The sequence below is a fragment of the Anoplopoma fimbria genome, chromosome 1, assembly GCF_027596085.1.
Source record: "Anoplopoma fimbria isolate UVic2021 breed Golden Eagle Sablefish chromosome 1, Afim_UVic_2022, whole genome shotgun sequence".
Classification (NCBI taxonomy): Eukaryota; Metazoa; Chordata; class Actinopteri; order Perciformes; family Anoplopomatidae; genus Anoplopoma; species Anoplopoma fimbria.
In genome coordinates this window covers 1,821,307-1,838,091 of record NC_072449.1, presented here as the reverse complement: position 1 = coordinate 1,838,091, position 16,785 = coordinate 1,821,307, and the positions used below count along the sequence as shown (strand labels likewise).

General features: G+C 44.1%; 3 protein-coding genes across 3 annotated transcripts in view; 1 reads left to right on the top strand and 2 right to left on the bottom strand.

Moving 5' to 3' along the window:
• The window catches only part of LOC129090307 (neurofibromin-like), a 64,992-nt gene that overhangs the window by 31,141 nt on the left and 17,066 nt on the right, over positions 1 to 16,785 (top strand). The window contains 6 exon segments of the mRNA XM_054597949.1: positions 887 to 1,033; positions 1,117 to 1,263; positions 2,114 to 2,224; positions 14,821 to 15,253; positions 15,539 to 15,879; positions 16,280 to 16,482. Of these exon segments, the coding sequence (XP_054453924.1) occupies positions 887 to 1,033; positions 1,117 to 1,263; positions 2,114 to 2,224; positions 14,821 to 15,253; positions 15,539 to 15,879; positions 16,280 to 16,482 (1,382 nt within the window).
• Positions 3,640 to 6,244, bottom strand: LOC129094780 (oligodendrocyte-myelin glycoprotein-like). Its single transcript, XM_054603079.1, has 3 exons — positions 6,240 to 6,244; positions 5,443 to 5,637; positions 3,640 to 4,585 (listed from the first exon to the last, which is right to left on the bottom strand). Exons 1-3 carry the CDS (start codon positions 6,242 to 6,244, stop codon positions 3,640 to 3,642), a joined length of 1,146 nt encoding a protein of 381 aa, XP_054459054.1.
• LOC129090388 (protein EVI2B-like) lies at positions 7,398 to 10,823 on the bottom strand. Its single transcript, XM_054598067.1, has 2 exons — positions 10,688 to 10,823; positions 7,398 to 10,246 (listed from the first exon to the last, which is right to left on the bottom strand). Exon 2 carries the CDS (start codon positions 10,244 to 10,246, stop codon positions 8,891 to 8,893), a length of 1,356 nt encoding a protein of 451 aa, XP_054454042.1. The 5' UTR covers positions 10,688 to 10,823; the 3' UTR covers positions 7,398 to 8,890.

Here is a 16,785-nt window from a genome sequence, read left to right as displayed (position 1 = left end):
TGAGAAACTTTGACTGAACTTCAGGCTGAACACAGAGAGGAGAGGAGAGGCTGGAAAGATGTACATAGTTAAATATATAGAACACGTAGAGCCGCCATTTTTTCCCCCCAACATTGGTAACACTTGTAATCACTTGGAAACAGTTTTGGTATATAGATCCACTTGTTTTCCAATTTTTGTAAATTAAATTATCTTGTGTTTTTTCTTTTTTATGATTTATGTCATAACTGTGTTATTCTGCACTAAAGACATGTTTGAGTTCTCTCTACTTCTACTCATGATTGTTCTGTTTCCATAGAGGAGCAGGACTTTTATTTTGAAGTGAAACGAGACCACAGAGACGTAAAATGTGACATAAACAAAAAACAAACAGCTTTTGGTTCAGTGTTGACTAAATCAGTGAATGTGCTCTCTCTCTCTCTCTCTTTCTCTGTCTCTCTCTCTCTGTCTCTGTCTCTGTCTCTCTCTCTCTGTCTCTCTCTTCTCTCTCTCTCTCTCTGTCTCTCTCTCTGTCTCTCTCTCTCTCTCTCTCTCTGTCTCTCTCTCTCTCTCTCTCTCTCTCTCTGTCTCTCTCTCTCTGTCTCTCTCTGTCTCTCTCTCTCTGTCTCTCTCTCTCTGTCTCTCTCTGTCTCTCTCTCTCTCTCTCTCTCTCTCTCTCTCTCTCTCTCTCTGTCTCTCTCTCTCTGTCTCTCTCTCTGTCTCTCTGTCTCCCTCTCTCTGTCTCTCTCTCTCTGTCTCTCTCTCTCTCTCTCTGTCTCTCTCTCTCTCTCTCTCTCTCTGTCTCTCTCTTTCTCTGTCTCTCTCTCTGTGCTCTCTCTCTCTGTGCTCTCTCTCTCTCTCTCTGTCTGTCTCTCTCTCTCTCCCTCTCTCTCTCCCTCCCTCTCAGGTTCTTCTTGGACATAGCCTCCGACTCTCCCCCCAGCGACTCGGTCAACCACAGTCTGTCGTTCATCAGTGACGGGAACGTTCTGGCTCTCCACCGCCTGCTGTGGAACAACCAGGAGAGGATCGGCCAGTACCTCTCCAGTAACAGGTCTGGATCAGCACCAGTGTGTTCTGCTGTTTGTTCATCTGTCTGCTGTTTGTGACATGAGTCATTATGATCTTAATCTCCAGGGACCACAAGGCCGTGGGCCGGCGACCTTTTGACAAGATGGCCACCCTGCTGGCCTACCTGGGTCCTCCTGAACACAAACCAGTGGCTGACACGCACTGGTCCAGTCTCAACCTGACCAGCTCCAAGTTTGAAGAGTTCATGACCAGGTAGAGTTCCTCCCAGCATGTAACACAGTGATGAACTGGTTTCTAAAAGTCCTCCGGAAATAAGATTGTATTTTTATTGATTAAAACAGATCTCTTCATTATTAGTGTTAATGATGTATTATTATTATTAGAGCTAGTGTTAGGAAGTTAAACATCATAATTCATCTCTAATATCTATTTATATTAATGTGAAAACATGTCCATCAAACTACTGGATTTATTCTAGTTTATCACCAACACTACATTTTACAGATTACATGTGAACACATCATGATAATGTTATAATTTACCTTCAACCTATACTCATTTTCACTGAAGAGAGCCTGAACGCAACATAATGTAACTGAACTGAACTTCCTCCTGTTAGCGGTGCTGCTAACGTTACCAGCTCTCCTCCTGTTAGCCGTTAGCGGTGCTGCTCTCCTCCTGTTAGCGGTGCTGCTAACGTTACTAGCTCTCCTCCTGTGGTGCTAACGTTACTAGCTCTCCTCCTGTTAGCTAGCTCTCCTCCTGTTAGCGGTGCTGCTAACGTTACTAGCTCTCCTCCTGTTAGCGGTGCTGCTAACGTTACTAGCTCTCCTGTTGGTTTAAACACAGATTGGTTGTTTACAATGTAACATCATCAGAGATCAGAGACTAGAAAAGCATAAATGAAGTCCTGATCTCATGTTTTACTGAATATTGGTAAACTAAACTTTATTTACACTGTGATGGTTAACGGTAAACTGTGTCATTAATCCTTGAGGGCGATCAGGACGGATCACGGATCATCAACGCTCCGTTACACCTCTACCTTTTTAAATAACTGAAGGTCTAAAACTGATCCTCAGGTCTCTGGTTTGTTCTTTAGGCACCAGGTCCATGAGAAGGAGGAGTTCAAGGCCTTAAAGACCCTCAACATCTTCTACCAGGCAGGAACCTCCAAGACCGGCAACCCAGTGTTCTACTACGTGGCCCGCAGGTAGGACAGCGTTCTCCTTAAAGTCTGGTTAACGCCATATTTGTTTCAAGAGTGCTGAATCACAGTCATGCATTTCAATCAGCGCTTCCTAGTTTGACTGTTTGATCTGAGTTTCAAGAGCCACATGGTGTGTGTCTGGTGGGCGGAGCTTGTTTTTTGGCACAACTTTCTTATTTTACAACTTAACAGTTCACTCAACACATTTGAGGCCAGAAATAGACCGTGAATTAACATAATAGCCAATCACTTTTCATCAGTGCAGCCTAGTTTGACTGCTGTCTTGGGAGCTGATTGGTATAAAGATGAAGTCGGGTCCTAATTATGCAAATTTAGAGACTTGCTCTCCATAGAAATGAATGGGATCCGTCAACTTCCAGGGTTTTGGAGTTCAGAGAGTTAAATCAACAGTCTGTGTGGACGATTTAAAACTCCCTTTATTAACGTTAGTATATAGTTGGCGGTTGAAGTTCTTCTCTGTGTGATAGAATTCACATTCAGTACATTGAATTCTTATTCATGACACAAACAGTCCTGAAGTCTCGGTTCAGATCTGGTTTTGCTGAATACTTTTACCTCAGGAATCCTTAAGGTTCCGTTCCTTCGTTTGGAGGAAAAAATCTAAACTTTTCGTGTTTGTTTGAAAGACAATGATTTAAATCATCAGCCAGGAGGAAGTTTTACATTCAGAGTCTTTAATGCTTTTCATAATGGAGATGTGAAGAGAAGCCCTTTTTTTCTTTTTGCTGAATTTTTGAAACGTTGGCCGTTCAACCTGTGATCCAGATCAGACCACTTCCTGTTCTGCTTTCATTGTTTGAGCCGCCGTAGGAGGGTTTTCATCGAGGTGTAACAGAACGCTAATCACATGTTGACGGCAAGAAAAAGAAGCACCAACTTATTTATTAATGAAAGAGTCACAGCTAATTAAATGTTAGTTTTTTACGTGTCAGCGCTTAAACTATTCAGTGTCGTAAACATGATTATTTGTTTCTTGTGCTTTGAATTCCTACTTCAGTTCTTTCACTAAACCAGCTCTTTATTTTGTATTCTTTACTTTACTGAGGCTCCTCACTTACTCAGATAGAGTGAACGTTATGTAATATATAATGTCCTGTTTTGACTCAGCAGGAACAAACGTAGCATCACTCATGAAGAAAACACAAAGCACAGCAGAACGTCGGTGTGAGCGTTATTCTGAGAGTCGAGCATCGTCTTCAGCCATGTATTCAGACATTCAGAGTATTTATACACTTCAGGATAGGAGACGTTAAAACATGAACATACACTTGATGATGGTGACAAAAGGCAGTAACAGTCTCAACAGTTTTTTACCAGAGAAATGAAAATGAACGATAAGAGGAGTTTCTTGTTCATACATTTATGTTCTAGTTTGTTCGGTATCCAGTTCATGTGGTTCATAAGATGTTGAACGCTGTGGTCAGGACGAAAATAATCAGACTGACAGTTTGAGTCTCGATGAAGAGTCCGGGACTTTTATTCCTGGAGGAAGACACTTTGGGTTTCTTCGTGGAAGGCGGCCGTGCTGCTGTGCTGGTTTGTGTGGAGAAAACGTCCGAGTCCGTGGGCGACGTCCAGACGAACGCCTCGTGGTCCTCCGATCCGTTCGATTCCCGTCTGTCCTGGTACCTCCCCGCCTCATAAAGGGCCCACTTGGCCTGGTAACTCGGCGACGGACCGTCTCTGCTGTCGACCCAGAACGGCGGCTCCTCCGTGAACAGAGAAGAGTGCCGCTCCCTCCCCGGCGCCGCCTGCTGCCCACAGATGGGTTTGGTATAACAGGGGCAGCCCAAGATTGTAGCCCGGGTCTGCCCCGCCCACGTCAGCAGCTTTGTGATGTTCTCCTCTTCCTCACAAGCCCACGGGTTATCCCCGAGCGTCATCGCCTCCAGCGCCGTCAGCTTATCGAAGACCCCCTCCGACAACCAGGAGAAGCGATTGGCGTGCAGGTAGAACCGGGCCAGCCTCGGCAGCCGGTCCAACGAGCCCGGCAGGATCTGCACCAGGTAGTTGTGCGACAGATCCACGCTCTCCAGGTTGTGCGGCATGTTGGTGGGCACGGTCCAGAAGCGGTTGTGGCTGAGGTTGAGGGCCTGGAGGCTGGGCAGCGTGTTGTTGATGAACACCACCCGCTCCAGCTCGTTGTCCGACAGGTCCAGGACTCTGAGGTTCCAGTGGTACGCCGTGTCGTTCTTGTCCAGAGAGCGCAGGTGGTTCCCCGCCGCCCGGATGTCCCACAGCGAGCGCGGCAGGGCGGGCGGCAGCGTCTCCAGGCGGTTGTAGGACAGGTCCAGGGTCCGCAGGTGGGCATAGTGGGTGAGCTGGTTCTCCAGACCCTGCATGCTGTTGGAAGGGGGCAACATTAAAAAACACATTCATTATAGTAAGAGAACAGCTCCTAATGTACAGAACGACAAAAGATGTAACCGTTTCATTCCCACAAACTTTTTCTAAAGCTTTGGTTATACCATAGACTCTATTCCCTGTCGCCATATTGGTTTTATGCAGCCTACGAACGGAAGTGACCATATATGGACGGAGGAGGAGTGACGTAGAGACGCCGTATACGTCTCTGGTGTGGACCTGTCAATCAGTGTGTAGCCCCGCCCTAAAGCATCCCCTGCTTTATGGTCTGTTTGACTCTAAATGGAGCATCATTTACTAAATGAACATCATGCTGTATTGAAGAAGACTTGAAACTAGAGATTGAGACCATAAACTCATGTTTACAATGTTTACTGAGGGAATAAATCAAGAGAGAAGTAGAGTCATTTTCTCATAGACTTCTATACAACCAGAGGAGTCGCCCCCCTGGTGGACAGGAGAGAGAATGCAGCTTTAACACATGAAGCTTTGACTTCACTCTGAAGAACTGGACGTTGCTGCCTGGTTTATACTCGTGCATGGCACTGTAGGAAAGGGCAAATGTAGATTTGTGAGAGCATCTAAAAATATCTTTGTATATCCCTAGAGATGTAAATAGTTTTTTGTGACATTCACGTTTGTAAAACTCGTATCGCCAAGTTACAAATATTCAGAGGTGCACGACCAAACGCTGCGACTATACCGGAGACTTTGGGGACCACGTGCAGGACGTGATCACGTAATTTTCTGCCGGCTTCACTCTTTCTACCACAAACTAAGCTCGACTCTGATCCCAGCCTCTCTAAGAAGAGTTAGATTTCCTCTCCGGTGCTCACCTATTGAAGGAGAGGTTGAGGAAGTGGATGTTGTGCTGCAGGCCGGGCGGTAGCTTGGTCAGGCCTCTGGAGGAGCAGTCCACCATGCGGTGTCCCCGGCTGCAGGAGCACACGGCCGGGCAGATGGACAGAACCCGACCCCCAAACAGCCCCCACAGCAGCAGGAGGACGAGGCAGACGGGCATGTTGGGGTCTCTGGAGGACGAGAGACGAGCGTTAGATAGAACGGACTCAAAGCGATTGTAGAAAATGAGACAGTTTCATGTGTCGTGTATTAAGCTTTCCATCTTTATTATGCTTTCTATGATATCATACATCAATCAAATTCAAAATATGCCTTATTTTTAAAGCAAAGAGTCACATTTTGGTAACTCTTATGAAGGTGCCAGTCATCCCGAGAGCCAACTTGAAGCTCTGCCAGAGGGACCGGAGCTCAGAGTGCTGCAGTGAGACTCGGTTCATTCGAGGCGACACAGTAACTGCAGATGTTCTGGTTCAGAGCTCCATGTGTGTTTGTGTTTTCAGAGACGGGACTGTGGGACACGCTAACGCACCGTTGCATTATGCAGTTTGCAGATGATGCTCTGCTGTGCGATCACTAAATCCCTTTGTTGTTTTTATTTAAATGCTGTGTTATTCGTGTGTCCATGCATTTCTAAAAGCAGATATCTGCATAGTGACAGAGCGGAGGTTTACTGCATTAACTAGCCTCAGAATGAAGCGTCTCTCTCTCTGCTCAGGTGCATGTGGGTCGTCCGTCTTTTTTCCTCCTCGTCGTCCCGGTTCAGATCACTCACCTCATCCTCTCTAGCGTCGCTCTGTCATCCTCCCGTCGGCTTTATCTCCTCCTGTTCGGGGTTTCTGTTGGAAGCTCTCAGCCTCTTTTCTCCAGATGTTGTGGATGTTGTGGTTTAGGGAACATGGCTCTAAGCATGCTGCCGGTTACCGATGCAGCTGCAGGTTTGTGGAGGAGGAGGAGGAGGAGGAGGAGGAGGAGGAGGAGGAGGGAAGGGAGAGAGAGACGGGGAGAATTGCAGCATCGAGCCGGCCCACTCTGCTGCTGATGAGGCAAGAGAGAAAGAGTGTGTGTGTGTGTGTGTGTGTGTGTGTGTGCGCGTGTGTGCGCTGACAATGGCATGCTTCACAGCAGCATTCACATTATATCCAACTATAAAGCGGCAAAATCTGTGTGTTTGTTTGTTTGTGTGATAATCTAGTTCACACTTATTTCTTGTGGACTCCATGGAGTTCTGTATTTTTATTTGGTGCAGTTTGAACACATTCACTGTGAAACTTTGACTAAATGAACACATGGCGCTCTGTGCAGCAGTAGGGGGCGGAGCTTCAGCGAGCAGACGGCTAGTGGATGCTAGATTTAGCATGCTAACGTTACGTGAATGTTGGTTCTGTCTTTTAAAGGCTTCGTCCTCAAAAGTTGTCACTTCCTGTTTGTTTGTTTTCACAGTTGTGAGGTTTGTTTTTCACACCCTTACATCCTCACTTGTTCCTGTCATTTCTTCAGGGTAAAACATCCAATAAGTGAAGGTGAATGTTTTTTCCTCTGAAGTATAAGTACACAGCAAGTAGTATACAGCAAAGTTGCATATATTTAAAGTTCTTCGGGGCTTTCTGTAAGTTAGTTATTTTAGGGTAGAATGAGTGAGAATAGTCATGTAATTCAAAATGTTTCACTTCTAAACATCGTAATAAATCTATAGATTATTTGTGGATTCTTTTAGTAGTTTTTTACTGTAACGATACAATATATATATATATATATATGTATTGTATTATATTATATTATATATATATATTATATATATATATATTTCTTATAATTATAGTTTCTTGGCTCACGTTAACAGGGTGAGTCAGTACCAGGGTCAGGTCACGTGTTACTGTCAGGTTGGTACATTTACAGTAAAATGAATAAGTATGACAATCTCTCTGGCAGGTTTGAATATGTTTATTTATTAAGGTCATTAGAAGAAACCAGTTAATGTACAGCTGTAGAACCATTCGATACGTGGAAGTGGGTTTGTTTTTAATGTGACTTCCTAAACCAAAACCACAACCACTCGGATACATGTGACACAAACCAGAACCACCAGGAGCTTTTTCTGCTCCACATTCACAATTCTCTTCAGATACAATAAAATAAACACAAAACACATTAAAAAAATATAGTTTAACAAAAAGCTTCATGATCAGGATTATTCACAAACACTTATTAAATCCATTGACACACTCTTCTCGTGACCTGAAATGACTCATTGTGAAATTGAACATACCAGTAAACGTGGAGGCAGTGACACCCTCCCATCTCACACTTCAGCTGCAAGTTAAATGGAAAAGTTCTCAGTGAGACCAAACCTCAAGGCCAAGAAGAAACGCTTGAAAAATGGATCCAGTTTCACATCAGAGATTAACTCTTTGTAGATTCTGCTTTTCCATCACCTGCAACATGAATACATTCACCTTGTGGTTATATTTACTCCAGAAGAAGAAAGTGTTTTAGATTCACACTCTCACACGTTGATGTAAAATATTTCTTCACCACGTTCATTCTCAGTGACATAAACTGGAAATCTAGATAGGAAGCCACAAAAAACAAATCATGGCGACCAAAAGAAAACAAGAAAATGTGGTTGTTCTTCGACGTAGATGCACTTCCTCCTTAAGATATAAAAACATTAAATGATTAAAGGAACATTCAACAACGTAATACCATATTTGAGCGTTTAATGAGCTCTCAACATTTAAAATACTAAAAGGAGAAGAAGAGGCGGATAATGCAGATCAATATCAACATGCTACAACCCACAGAGAGACCGAAACACATGCATGCATTGTTGAAATGTAATTGTGCAATTTTAATATAATAATATAGGAAATAATACTGTATATATATTATTATATAGCAATCTTAATGTTCTGAAACAATGTAACTAAAGCCACATTTAATTTAATTTAGTTTGGTTTAATTTAGTTTAATTAATTTAATGAATTTAGTTTAAATTTAATTGAGTTTAGTTTAGTTTTATTTAATTCAATTTAAATGTAGTTTAATTGATAGAAAAACCTTCCTTGAAACCATCATTCAGAACCAGGCTGACTAATGGTAAAAGCTCAATATTCTGCTTTATGATTTAAACATCACCCTGTGCATCTCACATGATTTAGGATCTGACAATGTGAAGAATACTTTTCTTTGTTAATTCTACTGTAGTTTAAGATGTTTTTTTTCTGACTTTTTTTCCTTTATTTAATTGATAAAGTGATCTTCTGTGTTAAAATATTCTCCTGTCTTAAGTTTTGCAGTAGAGACTCAGATGATTATCTTTTTTCTCTCTCTTGATGATTTCCTCAAACGATGACACGTTTCCTGTGTTATCAGTCACAGTTGCTGTTGCCTAGCAACCAATGACAGAAGGATGCACAAGTTCCCTCATGGTTCCCTCAAGCCGTCATCCAGCGGTGCAGGAGGAGGAGTTTCCACGTCTGCAGATGGAGTGGGGGGCTTTGCAGAAAGGTCTTGATTGTGGTTTGCATCCTTAGAGTTGCTGTTCTCAGCCGTCTCTGGAGCGTCTTCGTTGCTTTTCGCATCTGGAACAACTCCAGCCGTCCCGTTGCTTTCTCCTCCACCCTTTCCGTTCGCCTCTCCACCGAACGAGGTCTCTTGATGTTTGCCTCCAAAGGTGCTTCCTGCCGTCATGTCCTCCAGCTCCTCGTCGGTGTCTGGGAGCAGCGACAGCCTCTTGGAGAGCCTCTGAGTCAAGAAGCCGGAAAGGGAGACCCGGTTGGATGACCTCAGCGTTACCTGGCCGTTGTCGACTCCGCCCTCGAGGAACGGCGAGGGACCGGCCCAGTCCGTGGTCGTTATCTGCTGCTTCTGGAGCTTCCGTTTCTTTATGTAGATGACCAGGAACCCCACCAGCATGGCTCCCAGCGCTCCACCTATCAGCCATGCCACGACTTTGCTGTGGTTTGATCCTTTATTGGTGTCTGCCTTTTCCCCTGGACGTCTGTCCTTGGAAGTCTTCTTGAATGGCGTCTTCGTCGTGCCTTTGTATAAACGTGTGGACCATGTAGCTGGGAATGGGCTTGTACTGATGGTTGTGGGTTTAACAGGTTTGGTAGAAGAGTTCAGAGTGGAGATGAAGCTTGAAGACGACATTGGACTTGAAGATGGTTGGGTTGTTCTATCGTGGATGGATCGAGCTGTGGCGGAGCTGCTTGGTGTTGGCGGCGCCCGTGTGGTTTTGGTCGGGAAGTTAAATAGTCTCTCCGTCGTGGACTTTGTGCGTTCTGTTGAGCTTTGTAAGTGGGACGATGTGGTTTTGGGTGGGTTGCTTGAGTGACTGGTAGCGACGGTTGTTGCTGATGTTTTGAAGTTGAATAGTCTCTCCGTTGTGGACTTCCTGCCTTCTGTTGAGCTTTTGAAGCGAGACTCTGTGGAGCTGGTTGGAGTTGCTGCTGTTTGAATCACTTGTCTGAATGTCTTTGACGACGTTGTTGGAGATGTTTGCAGTGAAGGTTGGCTGCTGGCTTTTGCACCGCTTTCTTGAGCTAAGACGGACCGAGTCATGTGACGACCTGTGACCTCTGAGAGGGGATTCAAGCTGGACGCCTCCTGTGTGGTCAGCTCGTCCTGCGTTGACACATTTGGTGTTACCTGCGTTCCCGTCATCACATGAGAGAAGTTGTTATTCTGGCCAGATGTCAGCGGCAGCAGCCACATGAAGAGCAGGCCTGAGAAGTGGATAGTCATTGTTTTCTTCCGTTTTCTGGCTGGTTGCTGCATCTTTGGGACAGAACAGAGGAAGTTATTTAGTCAGAGCAAAGCAATACCATCTTAAGCAATGGGGCAGTGTTGAAATGTAAACTGATGTTTGTATCGTTTCCTCAAAATGTAACTGTAAATAGACGAATGTGTCAGTGGTGCAGAGGGTATGTTTAAAGCTCTACAGTCTCTATAGTTATCTTTAACAATATTTAAATATCTTAAACTAATGAGCTTTTCTGTTTAGTGTAGAATTGTTGTTTTTTTCATTTCTCAGTTACGTTGTGATGGAGGGACTGTTCTTAATCCATCAAATATAAACACTTTCAACTTCTCCTTGGTTCAGTTTCATACACTTTTGAGTGCACACTTTATTTTTTAGCAGCAGCATGACTCCAAAGCACTCTAGGTTTTAGATATACCTGAGGCTACAATAATACTTCATGATTAAATGTTACTTACCAATGACTTCACACCGATAACCTCCGTACCCCGTTAGCTGTGTCCCTTCAGGATGTGTTCAAAGTTAAATAGTGGATGTTGTAAAGTCCTCTGAATGAGCGCAGCACCGGGGCAGTGAAGGCTCCTCTCTGCTGAAAGGTTGAGTCGTTCTTGCCTCACTAACAGGAAGTGTGACGTGTGAAGCCGATGAGGATGCTCTGTGTTCTCGGTCTGATGGGCTAAACTTAGTAGTTCATGTTTCACGCCAAAGCCTGACTGCATTCAAACCTGTTCACACACTGAATCGTACACAACAGAACTGAAGTTACCTTTTGAAGAAATGACTTTAATGGTCTCTGTTCTGTAGATGAAGACCTGATTATTACCTGTTTATCACCAACACTACATTTTACAGATTACATGTGAACACATCATGAAACGTGAGTATTTAGCTTCAGCCAATACTCATTTTCAACGTTACTAGCTCTCCTCCTGTTAGCGGTGCTGCTAACGTTACTAGCTCTCCTCCTGTTAGCGGTGCTGCTAACGTTACTAGCTCTCCTGTTGATTTAAACACAGATTGGTTGTTTACAATGTAACATCATCAGAGATCAGAGACTAGAAAAGCATAAATGAAGTCCTGATCTCATATTTTACTGAATATCGGAGGATAACGGTCGTCGGTAAAACTTTATTTCACACTGTGAACGTTAAACTGTGTCATTAATCTGCGGTTCAAATGTGTGCCGAACCACGAGGGAGATCTGTATGGATCAACAACGATGCGTTACACCAATAATTTGCACATTAAGGTCTTTGCAGCCGTTAAATTCATATGGAGCCATTTTTCTGTTAAGTTATCAAACACGGTGACGATGGATGCACATAAACATTCATGATACCTGCTATTTCAGAAAGGCATTTGAAGTTGGACATGACTCACTTTCTAAAAACATGCTCAGTGACTCAATCCTACAAAAATCAAACACATGCTGTAGAGTCCTCAAACTATTAACCCTGCAAGTCCACTTACGGAGACAAAGGAACCGAGTAACCAGGCCAAAAATGCTGCATCACATGTTTTGCGGTAAACACCGAGGCTTTTGCAACGCTTGGTCGTGCACTTTACAATTTAAGGAATGAGGCACTTGCTGCAGGCTCAGCTTTTCAGACATGACTGCTACAAATACTGATAAAAGCAACTCACTTTAATATTTTATATACATGTCTCAGGATTTTAAAGAGATGGCCAATTTGTTTTCAAATGCTTATAAAATATTAGAACTCTACATTTGAGTAAATATTCTGCAGGTAAATCAAGTTGCTTTCACAATATACAACCTTTGAACCTTTTCATTACAAAACATTTTTCGTTCCAGACATTTGACTCCTTTCTTCACCAGTTATTGTATAAAGGCAATAACATTTGACCATGAATATTTAAAAGGAGATAGAGTTTGATGACTTCTTGCTCTTTCACAGAATATTTAGTTTGTACGCCCCCTGGTGTTGGGCATAAACGCCATCGTGAATGCTCATAACTGAGCTCCATCTGTTGCCATTGTGTCTTGTGTGAATACAAACAAACTAGGTCTTTAGCTTTGTTTCCAAAGTGAGGCACACCGTTCATGAGTCGTTACATTTTGGATGCTATTTCAAATTTACACCATTGTGTTTCTTTTTGCTCTGTACTGAACCTTCCTGGTTAAAAGCACAACGTTGCTCATCAGTGAATGATAAAGAGATAAAACAACACTTGGTATCCTCTCACACAGAGACTGAGAGCCTCCTAACTTTAGCTCATGCAGAAGATCAACCTTGATCTAATTCAGACACACCGGCAGCCAGAAGACCAGACGAGCCTCCGATTAGCATCTTTACTGTATTTACAAGAACCCAAACCTTTATTTAACAACCGCTGTTTAGTCATGCACAGTGAAGCAGAAGAATAAAATTAGCATGGTGTTTTTCTGCTTATCACACCTTCAATACTTCATTACCCTCTGGCTGATCATTATTTACAATTACTCTTTTTATAACTAAGCATTCCTTAAAGGAGCCAGTATAAAGAAGGACATTGGCCTAAATAATGGATATTGATTTAAAACAAACGACACTGACACAATGCAAAAGTCCATTTTTTTTAAAACCTGACATTGTAACAGGCTCAGTTTCATTTGTGTTATGAAAGAACAGAAGTATTAGTCGGCAGTACAAGAGATCATAGATGGCTGACAGAAGGAAAAGTTCAACAAAGATTTATTAACACAACAAGCATTATTAGCAGATATTTTACCAACTTTCTGACCATCATTTCAACATGATAAATCTAGGAATAGGTGGTGGGATCCCTTTGATCTACTCATTACTTCCTTTTTTCTTAGATTTATTGTTTCTAAATCAAGAAGTCTTAAATGAAATGTTGAATTTGCTAAACAAGTGTGTAAAACTATGTAGGATAACAAATGAGATGTTCAAAGTTAAACTTAACTTATTCTCATGAAAAATGTACACTTCACGCTTTTCAAAATATTTGTTTCTTTAGTCTGAAAATAAGTTGACCTCTTTGCAGTTTTACTCTTCACAGACGACAGTTGGCAGCTCTATTCTAATCACAAAATCTCAGTCAGACATTCTCATTACTTCAACTTTTGTATTTCATATTATAAATACTTCTTCAGTTTCTCTCTCTATAGATTCTTCCATTTTTCTCCATTAAATGTTTTTTTTTGGAGGGGAACTTTTCCTTATCTAAATTGTTGTCTTATGCTGTGCAGAGTGAATTGAGAAAATTGTCTTTTCTTGCCAGAATATTTGATAACTTTGGCATCTTGAGTGAAAAGAAGTTTGTTTTTTAAAATATGTATTTATATTTCTCAGTCATGTATGGGTACCGTTTCCCTGGTATTTTATCGGCACAAGTTGACCAAATTTCAAACGACCCAGGTTGTTTCAGTTAAATTTCTGTGAGGGGAAATAAACTGGAAAGAACTAAAATAAAACAAGTTAAACACATTAGCTGAACTGGTTTGTGGAAAGTGGAGTGTCTGGGACTGGAGGTTACATATGTGGGGTTACCTCCTCACACAACCAGGGGCATATCCTCCAGATCCCTGGGAATCTCCAGACAGGAGTCTCTGGAGCTGGAGCTCTGCATCAGACCGACCCGCTCTTCTAAATCCGTTGCCGTGGCCCCTCTCTCCAGTCCTCCCCCGGCCTCCTCCCTCGCCTCTCGTATTTCAGCCTGCCTCTCTTCCTCCATCTCGCTGTCGGCTCTCACCTCCTCGAGCATAACGCTGGTGTCACACGGCCCCACCAGTCCTCCCACCTCCTGCCGGTCAACGCCCCAGTACCCTGTACCGCTCACCAAGTCCATGTTGGACCGGGAGGTTCGGGGGACGTTGACCCGGCGCTGAAGGAGGCAGACCTGACACGCCAGCACCACGATGGCAACGAGCAGGCAGACAATCAGCCCCCCCGCTGAGCCCACAGCGATCAGACCCATCTCGGTGTCGATCAGGCAGTCGGCCCGAGTGCCATTGGTGTCGATGGTTGCGAGGCTCGGCTCCACGGCAGGCGTCGAGCTGCCGCCGTAATCTTCTGTTTGGTTGGAATACGGCTGCGCGGTCAAAAGGTTTCGGCCCGCGTCGGTAGGACAGAACGGCAGCTGGCTGAGCAGAAGAAACAGCCAGAGGGAAGTTCTGGTTCCTTCCATCGTGCTCTGAAATCAAGAGCAGAAATGAAATCTTTCTGCATCATCTACAATGCAAACAAATCTGACCAGAAAGTTGATTGGTATTGACGATACTTACTTGATGTGGTCTTATGTGGAGGTGCTGGTGGAGTGGTGGAGGTAGACTCCTGCTGCAGACAGACTGTTCAGACGCTCTGATCGTACTTCCTGACCCCGTCTCTGGGTCTGTTTCTGCTCTGGTTATTTTAATACCACCGATTCTGACGAGCTCTTACAAGAAGAGAGAGACAAAAAATAAATGATGTTTCTCAGAAGCCACGAAAGGACTTTCGTTTCTGTAACTCATGCTTTGAACATTTTTTGACGAGTCGCACAACTAATCCCGAACACAAACACGCATCATTTAAAAGCCTGAATTTGACCTTGTCTGATGTTTTTTTTTTTTATCTCCTTTCTTTAGGTTCAAAACAGGCCAGATCAACGGTGACCTGCTCATCTACCATGTCCTCCTCACTCTCAAACCCTACTACGCCAAACCCTACGAGATAGTAGTGGACCTAACGCACGTAGGACCCAGCAATCGCTTCAAGACCGACTTCCTGTCCAAGTGGTTCGTGGTCTTTCCCGGCTTCGCCTACGAGAACGTGGCGGCCGTGTTCGTCTACAACTGCAACACCTGGGTGAGGGAGTACACCAAGTACCACGAGCGTCTGCTGACGGGCCTGAAGGGCAGCAAGCGGCTCCAGTTCATCGACTCTCCGGCTAAGCTCGCCGAGCACATCGAACCGGACCAACAGAAGCTGCCGGCGGCCACGCTGACCCTGGAGGAAGACCTCAAAGTGTTCCACAATGCCCTCAAGCTGGCCCACAAAGACACCAAGGTCTCAATAAAGGTGAGGATGCAGCCGAAGGGCGAATGTTGCTCAATCTGTGGGGAATGGACTTTGGAACCAGATGGTTGCTGGTTCAAGTCCTTGGGTGGTCCAAGTAATTGTAGACTAGTAGCTGCAGAGATACCCAAACTCTAGCTGCTGTGAACAACTGTGTGACAGTAAGCGTTGAATTACTAACATTTTATGATATAAAGTGCTGATTATTAGATTGTAAGTATAAGATTAGAGAACTTTAGTACCTTAGGGTTTGGGTTTTCCTAAAACGTTTGTTTTCTCGCTGGTCAGGTGGGCTCGACTGCGGTTCAGGTGACCTCGGCCGAGCGGACCCGTGTCCTCGGCCAGCCCGTCTTCCTCAACGACGTCTACTACGCCTCCGAGATCGAGGAGATCTGCCTGGTGGACGAGAGCCAGTTCACCCTCACCATGGCCAACCAGGGCACGCCGCTCACGTTCATGCACCAGGAGTGCGACGCCATCGTCCAGTCCATCATCCACATCCGGACACGCTGGGAGCTGTCGCAGCCCGACTCCATCCCACAGCACACCAAGATTCGACCCAAAGATGTTCCCGGTACTCTGCTCAACATCGCCCTGCTGAACCTGGGCAGCTCTGACCCCAGCCTCAGGTCAGTCCTTGGGGGCCTTTAGAGATATTCTAGCAAGATCGTTCAACCTGAAACAACCTCACCATTACCATACAAGTTCAACTCTTCACTAAAACGTAAAGTGTTGTCCAAACTGCAGAAAAAGCAAGTTCTCTGTTTCCAGAGAAAGATCATATGTTTGGTGTCTCTTGCTTTTGTATCAGGATTTCTAGATACCAGAATTTCAAGACGCAACTTCTAGTTTTTCTCTGCAAATGTTGCTTAAGTTTAGAGCTGATGTACACAAGAAGAAGTTGTTATTTCCACCCAAATCTATTTGGAAAAGAGTCAACAGAGTGATGATAGAACTTGAAAACACTGTTTTTTGCCCTGCTCTTGACAGGACTTAACACCTCTCACTTGTTGTCCATCCCACATCCAGGTCGGCAGCTTACAATCTGCTGTGTGCATTGACCTGCACCTTCAACCTAAAGATAGAGGGCCAGCTGCTGGAGACGTCGGGCCTCTGCATCCCGGCAAACAACACCCTCTTCATCGTCTCCATCAGCAAGACGCTGGCTGCCAACGAGCCCCATCTGACACTGGAGTTTCTGGAGGAGTGCATCTCCGGCTTCAGCAAGTCCAGTAAGTCCACTTAACAGGACTGCTATAGTCACCTTATAACTTGTTTGGTGTTTTGACTTTCGCTTCTTGCTGGAAAACTGCCTTTTTTCAGGGTTTGTGCAAAGATGTTTATGGGCATATTGGAGATTTTACTAAGAGGTCACATATTCATCACATAACATGATTATCAGCCTTACTGGAGTGGAAATAAGACAAGTACGAATGATCTATAAACCCTGCTAACAGCTCCTAATAGCCACGATGCTTTTTACATTCACCACAAGTAGTTCGTTTTTTAAGCCCTGTTCTCCCACTAAAGAGACT

Coding starts and splice junctions, on each gene's coding strand:
- LOC129094780 (XM_054603079.1), bottom strand. Junction 4,586..5,442: donor CTCAACCTCTCCTTCAATAG/GTGAGCACCGGA, acceptor CCCTTCCAACAG/CATGCAGGGTCTGGAGAACC.
- LOC129090388 (XM_054598067.1), bottom strand. CDS start 10,246: ATGCAGCAACCAGCCAGAAAACGGAAGAAAACAATGACTATCCACTTC.